General features: G+C 56.3%; 2 protein-coding genes and 1 pseudogene across 2 annotated transcripts; all 3 read right to left on the bottom strand.

Moving 5' to 3' along the window:
• Window positions 1-972, bottom strand: part of LOC116553676 — a 1196-nt pseudogene extending 224 nt beyond the window's left edge.
• A 38-nt stretch (window positions 973-1010) lies between these two features.
• LOC116554202 (scavenger receptor cysteine-rich domain-containing protein SCART1-like) lies at window positions 1011-2589 on the bottom strand. Its single transcript, XM_032282088.1, has 2 exons — window positions 2438-2589; window positions 1011-1922 (listed from the first exon to the last, which is right to left on the bottom strand). The coding sequence occupies exons 1-2, from the start codon at window positions 2490-2492 to the stop codon at window positions 1330-1332; spliced, it is 648 nt and encodes a 215-aa protein (XP_032137979.1). The 5' UTR covers window positions 2493-2589; the 3' UTR covers window positions 1011-1329.
• Window positions 2590-2655: 66 nt separating this feature from the next.
• LOC116554203 (scavenger receptor cysteine-rich domain-containing protein SCART1-like) lies at window positions 2656-6073 on the bottom strand. The gene is made up of 2 exons (XM_032282089.1): window positions 5078-6073; window positions 2656-2987 (listed from the first exon to the last, which is right to left on the bottom strand). The coding sequence occupies exons 1-2, from the start codon at window positions 5142-5144 to the stop codon at window positions 2662-2664; spliced, it is 393 nt and encodes a 130-aa protein (XP_032137980.1). The 5' UTR covers window positions 5145-6073; the 3' UTR covers window positions 2656-2661.
• Between the last annotated feature and the right edge of the window lie 779 nt (window positions 6074-6852).

Here is a 6852-nt window from a genome sequence, read left to right as displayed (position 1 = left end):
TGCGGCCACCGCGTTGCCACAGTTGAGCTGGTGGCAGAGGACGGTGGCGTCTGCTATGTCCCAGTGGGTGGCACAGAGGGGCGCCCAGGACCTCTGCACCTGGAGCTCCACGCGGCCCTCACAGCTGCTGCTGCCGTTGACCAGCCTGAACTCTGGGGGAGAGGAGGGGTCAGCGTAGCGGGGGACACAGACCCGGCACATGGCTGTCTGTGGTCATTTCCTTCCTTCACACCCAGTGGGATGGGCACAGAGCCCAGCCTCGCTCTCACCAGCTGTCCCGCCCTCCTCTGCGTCAGCATGCAGCCTACACAGCTCTGCAGAAGAATCTGATCTGAGCTGCTGCCTGGGCACTTTGCCCTACACCAGCCTCTTCCCTCTGTTGCTTTCAACCAACAGAAGCAAACATCAAAAGCACCCACACCTACTGGCCAGAGGCACCTTTAGGGCAGAAAGGGATCTGGCAGAGAATAAGGCAGGGCTGAGCCCTCAGAGCCCACACAGGACCTCACCTGAGCACCTGAGCCCCGCTTCGTGGCCGGGCCCACACTGGCTCCCGTTCCCCCGTGTGCAGTGGAACAGCAGCGATTCATTGCCTGCACAGCGGAAGGCCTCCGTCCACACCGGCTCGGATCCCCGGCCAAAGCGGGCGCCCCCAGGTGTGGACACGGCCATCCCACACTGCAGCTCTCGGCACACCACATGGGCCATGGCCAGGTCCAGGTCCACGTCGCAGACGGTGCCCCAGGTCAGGCCCAGCCGCACCTCCAGGCGCCCGGCGCAGGGGTGCTCGCCGCCCACCAGCCGGGCTTCGGTGTGTCCTGGGGGCAGACATTCTCTCAGGCAGAAGACACGTGTCCTTGGGTGACAGCTTGGCCCCCAGCCTCAGTCTGTGGAAGGGTTCCACCAGGAACAACCGTCTGCATCTAGGCAGAGGGTCTGCCTAGCACAGGGAGGAACTTGTAGCCAGAGGCCCTTCCATCCTGCACCCAGAGCAGAGAGGTGCCCTCAGCCGCATCACCAAGGTCAGGGTCAGGGTCACCTTCTGCAGGTGCCCACGTGTTTCACAGCCTCTGTGTCCTGGTCATGACATCCATACCTTCTGCAATCCCAGAGGCCAGGTCAAGGCACCCCTTGGTTCACTGAGCACCACCCTCTCTGGGGCACTGCAGCAGGTGACTATCCACCTCATTTCAGCTGCCCCTCATACTCACAAGGCCAGGAGCTGTGAGGCCAGGGAGGCTTACACACACCGGAGGCAGGGCTGGGAGGAAGTGACTTCTACCCACCCCAGATCCATGTTAGACACGCAGTGATCACAGCTGAAACAGCTCACACTTGCCCCAGCAGCCAGGACCCCCAGATGGCCTGCGGGTTCTGAGCCAGGACTCCTCTGTGGGGCCACCAGAAACTCAGCTCCACTCTCCTGAGAACCCGCCACGAGAGCTGAGGCCCTTTCCCTCCAGCGTGCAGATGCACCACGTCGACACCCAATGTCTCAGGCAGAACGGGGGCCCATCTGTGGGAACACCCACCCCACTTCCCCCTGCTCTCTCCAAGTCCAGCCCCAGCCCGTCCAGGCCCAGCATCACCCAGGGGTCGCTGGAAGTGTCGGGCGGCGGCCTCACCTGAGCAGATCACCTGTGCGTCCAGCTGCGGGTCACAGCCGCCGCGGAGATTGTTGTCCAGTCTGCAGCTGCGGATGGTGGGCTCGGTACCCTTGCAGGCCAGGTACTTTCTGACCACGCCCACATCCCGGCGGGGGGCCTGGAGCACAGGACCACACCCCAGCTCCCGGCAGAACACCATGGCCTCCTCCACATGCAGGCCACAGAGGCGGTCCACCCCATTCACGTTTCTGATCTCGGGGAGTCCTGCACAGGGACTCTGGCCCTGCACCAGCCGAAGCTCCCGAAAAGTGCCGTCTGCGGAGCACAGGCCGCCTGCCGTAAGGTGTGGACCCAGCTGGCCACGTGCTCGCTTGGAGCCTGGGGCCTGCCTGAGTGACTGCAGACATTTCCATTTGGCCATGGCAGTCCACCCCAGGCCTGAGACCAGGCAGCTCCTTTTTCAGGGAGGACGGTGCTGGGCTGAGTCAGGGCCGGCTTCAGGGGCAGGTGACCAGGCCGTCACACAGGGCGCGGGCTCAGAGAGGCCCCTGGGCCCAGCTTCATGCTCTGCTGTGGGTCTCCTGAAACTAGGGTCCCTGCAGGGTCCCTTCATACTAGGCCCCAAAATAGTAGGAGGTCCTGGCCAGGTGGCTCAGCTTCAGAGACAGGACGCTATGAGGGGGTTCTCATAGCCACATAAAGTGCCCAGGGACAGCTGCGGACCCTCTAGCCAGACCTGGATGGGAAAGTGTGTACCTTTCTGTCACTGTGTAAGAAATCACTACCAGCTGCCTGTGTGGACCTCGGGTGTCCGTAGACACCGGCCTCACCTCGGCCACTACCTCTCCAAGCCCAGGCTGCCCTCTGCTTCCTTACTCTCTGCATCTCCCTGGCAGTGGTTTTTCCAGAGCTGAATTTTACTGTCAGGATGGTTTCAGTGCCCAGCAAGGAGTCCCTGCCCAGAGAGAGCTCCAGACCCCCCGCCCCCACCCCCCTCCAAGACCCTCCCTGTCCTCCTCCTCCTCCCCCGCCAGCCCCACCACTTCATTCCACCCTACTTACTGGAGCACAGAGCGACCGCCACCCATGCGTGGGGGCACGGGCTCTGGCTCCACGCACCAAGCCTGCACTCCCAGAGAGAGGGCTCATTGCCCTGGCAGGACACGTTGTGGAGCCAGGGCGAGGCCATCTCTCCAGGCAGCGGGACGTACTTGGGGGCACCCACGGCAGGGCCGCAGCCCAGCTGCCTGCACACCACAGAGGCCTCAGCCAGCGTCCAATCCTGGTTGCACACGTGTCCCCACGTCCCGTGGTGTCGGACCAGCACCACTCCGTCGCATGTGCTGGGTCTGAACGCCAGCCTGAGAGCACCTGGTCCACCTTCAGACAGACAGGTCCAGTTAGAGGGGCCAGAACCAACCAGGGGCTCAGGAGGAGGGTGGCAGCACAGCAGCCCTGGGGGCAGCAGTGAATGGCCTGCAAGGCCTCAGCAGCAAGTCGGGTTCCTCTCACCCACCAAGCAGTCCCAGAGAGGCGATGGGTGCGGCTCACACAGAAACCCTCACCCCACGTGTCTTCCCTGGGGCTGCTCCCCTCCCCGGCCCTCTGGAGCCCCAACATCCTGGAGGACCCCACCCCCAGGCATGGAAGTCCCCTGTCCTCCTGGGTCCGCAGCTCCCACCCGCCCTCTGCCTCCCAAGCATCATTCCCCCACTTCCACTGGAGGCCCTGTGGTCCCCAGCCCACCCCTGTCACCCCTGCCCCACCCATGTGGCTGTCCACACCCCTTGTCCAGGGCTGCTCACCCCTCCCTCCTGTCCTCTGCAACCCGGAGCACCCAGGAAAACCTCCCATGCCTGCCTCCCACTACAACCAAACCCAGCCCCCCTACCGACCCATACCGGCTTCCAGCCAGGAGCTCACCCCCCACGGCCTCAGAGCATCTCAGCTGCCCCAGCACCGTCTCTCCCACTCCCCAGGGACACACCTCTAACTGCCCTCTCCAGGCCTCTGCACCCCTACATCAACATAGCCCCTTTCCTTCCCTCCTGCCTCACTCTCACCTGAGGGAAATGAAGCAACCACTAGGAGGAAGTCCATGGGGGTGGGGCTGTTTGGCCCCAGAGCAGTCTCCAGGCCCCTGGAGGACCCTCCACACCCAGGAGAGAGCCTCCCAAATGGCAGTCGGTGGCGAGGGGACCCCGCCTGGTCCAAGACGAAGACCTTTCCCTCCCACCTCCCGGGGAGGCTTAAATCCCCTGCCTCAGTCTTCATCTGTCCCTGCACACCCCATCCTCCTCACCTCCCTCCCCACCTGTGTCTTCTCAGGACATGGATGTGTACTGGTGTCTGCCATCTTTTTTTTTTTTTAAGACAGAGTCTTACTCTGTCACCCAGGCTGGAGTGCAATGGCACGATCTCAGCTCACTGCAACCTCCACCTCCAGGGTTCAAAGTGATTCTCCTGCCTCAGCCTCCCGTGTAGCTGGGATTATAGGCACCCACCACCATGCCTGGCTAATTTTTGTGTTTTTAATAGAGACTGGGTTTCACCATCTTGGCCGGGCTGGTCTTGAACTCCTGACCTCAGGTGATGTGATCCACTCGTCTTGGCCTCCCAAAGTGCTGGGATTACAGGCATGAGCCATCCCGCCCGGCTGTGAATAGCTTTTTATTTTATATTTTCTAAAGCTATTTCTTGTTATAGAGAATTCTGGCCCTTGTGCTTGTGATCATTAACACAAAAGCAAATCCCTTCAACCCCAGGGTTCCCAGCTGTGACCACACTGCTGCCTGGGCCCACCCTGCCAGTGAAGTGTTCGTGGGCCTCAAGGGCACCCTCCCCTGCCTCCCACCTAGCCCTTCACTCACACGCCCACCCTGTCATGGCTCTGTGCCCACGTGTGCAGGTCCCCAGGGCTCCCTCTCACCTCCATCCTCTCCTGCTGTTCCTTCTGGCTAGACCCTGTCTCTACAGCTGCCTGCCCCTGACCCAGCAGCCCTTCCACATGGCCCCAGACCGCAGTGTCCCCAACTGGGTGCTGTATCTCCATGGGACCCCATGCCCAACCTCACTGCCAGATGCAGCCAGCCCTCTCACATCCTTCCCGGGATCCCAGCCCTGCTGCAGGGGACATGGATGGAGCAGCCCCCACAGGACCCATCAGGACTCTTGATCAGGGTCATTGGGACCAGACATTGGGCCTGTCCAGGGTGTGAACCAGCCCTGCACCCTGGGTTCCGAGCAGTGGGCTAGCGGCTGGGGGCCCTGAGCTCACAAGGATCCGGCCATGTGGAGCCACCTCCTTGCTGGCCCAGCATGTCCCACCCACTCTGGGCTGAGCGAGACCCAGGCAGACGGCGGGTCATAAAACATTCACCAGTAGAGAACACACTCATGCCCCGGGGCCTGGGCCTCAACAGAGCCGCTGCCTCCCAAGAGTTCCATGGATGAAGTAAGGAGAAACTTACCAATCGGGACTGCCCAGAGATTGAGAATAAGGGGCCCAAGTCCCAGGATCCAGAGAGCTGCCCTCATGGTTCCACAGCCTTCTGAACTTCAGCAAGCTCTCGCTGCTTAGCTGGGGCAATGGCGGAGGTCACAGCCCAGAGTCACATATACAGAGGTGGGAGCAGCCAAGGACCTCCTGGGCCAATGGGGACAGTCAGTCTTTCCAGAGCGAATCAGCAGCTCTGCCTCTCAGCCTGAGCATCACCAGACATGGGGAGGGTGGAGGCTATAGGTTTCCTCCCACACTGGTAGCTGCTGATGAGACTAGACCCAGCCATCAGGCAGGTGGTCTGACCTGCTCGCAGCACGGCATCAGTGAAGCCCTGCGTCTCTGCCCTCCACCTGGGCCTGTCGGCTTGAGCTGTGCCACCACCACAGAAAGCAGTGACACCAGACAGCCAGGTGTATAAAGTGTATTCTCTGATCCTATCACAATTAAACTCAATAACAAAACAATATCTGATGAATCCCCCAAGTATTTGAAAATTAAACCACTCACCTCCAAATAATCCATGGGTCAAAAGTGAAGTGTCAGGGAAAATCAGAAAACCTTTTGAACTAAGTAAAAATGAAAATACAGCATATCAAAATGTCTGGGATACAGATAAAGCAGGATTAGTAGAAAATTCATAGCATTAAATAATTATAATCAAAAAGAAGAAACTTCTCAAATCAATAACTTCCTCCTTTAAACACCTAGAAAAACGAGCAAGTACAAGACAGTAAATAATAAGCATACGAGCAGAGATTTGTAAAACTGAAAACAGGAGACTAGAGAAAATTGATGAAACTGATACAGTTCTTAAGGAAGATCAATGAAGTGGACATATCTTTAGCCAGAATGTTGAACAGAAAAAAAAAAAAGGGAGGAGACACAAATTACCAACATCAGAAATTAAGAAGATGAAATCACTTCAGACTCTACAGACACTTAAAAATAATAAGGAAATACCAGGAACAACTACCAAAAGTCACTAAAGAAAAACATATTTCCTGAGTAGTCCTATATCTATTACAAACATGAATGCTTAGCTAAAAACCTTCCAAAAATCAGCCCACATTATTTCACTGGTTAATTCTAATCACATATTTAAGAAAGAAATACCAATTTCACACAATGTCTTCCAGAAAATGTGAAAAGATAGAATAATTCTTACCTATTTTATGAGCCATCCTTACTCTAATACTAAAACCAGACAAAAGTATTACAAGGAAAAAAGATATCACCCCTGATGAACAAAGATGTAAGAATCTTTGACAAAATATTAGCAAATCAACTCCAGTATTATCTTAAGAGATAACACAGGTATGATGGCAATGTTCTGTAACTGGATTGAGGTAATAGACGCACAACTCAATACATTTACTTTAAAAAGCATTGAATTGGACACTTAAATGGGTGAGTTTTATGGTATGTAACTTATACTGCAATAAGTCCTTTTTTGAATAAGTAAGAGAAGGGAACGAACTCAGTCTGACAAAGAGCAACTACAAAAATCTACAGCCAACATCTCCCTGCTGGTGGAAGACGGAACGCTCCCACCTAAAATAAGGAACAGGGCAAGGACAGCCACTCTCATCACTTGTTGTCAAAGTCTTAACAGAAGTCCTAAACAGTACAAAACAGGGAGAAAAAAATTAAAACTTACAGATTGGAAAGTAAGGAATAAAACATTTTATTCCCAGACCAAATAATTAAGTAGGAAATCTCAAGGAATCTACAGAAAAACTCCTG

Source organism: Sapajus apella, unplaced genomic scaffold (assembly GCF_009761245.1).
Source record: "Sapajus apella isolate SASKATOON/1434 unplaced genomic scaffold, GSC_monkey_1.0 scaffold13, whole genome shotgun sequence".
NCBI lineage: Eukaryota > Metazoa > Chordata > Mammalia > Primates > Cebidae > Sapajus > Sapajus apella.
The sequence above is the reverse complement of the archived record's forward strand: the minus strand, read 5'-3'. Positions and strand labels throughout refer to the sequence as shown.

Bases quoted from the DNA above. Each gene is read 5' to 3' on its own strand.
- LOC116554202 (XM_032282088.1), bottom strand. From the start codon at position 2,492: ATGCAGAGAGTAAGGAAGCAGAGGGCAGCCTGGGCTTGGAGAGGTAGT. The intron at 1,923-2,437 runs GTGAGGCCGGTG...TGTGCTCCGCAG, and splicing joins TTGGAGAGGTAGTGGCCGAG to ACGGCACTTTTCGGGAGCTT.
- LOC116554203 (XM_032282089.1), bottom strand. From the start codon at position 5,144: ATGAGGGCAGCTCTCTGGATCCTGGGACTTGGGCCCCTTATTCTCAAT. The intron at 2,988-5,077 runs GTAAGTTTCTCC...GTCTGTCTGAAG, and splicing joins TCTCTGGGCAGTCCCGATTG to GTGGACCAGGTGCTCTCAGG.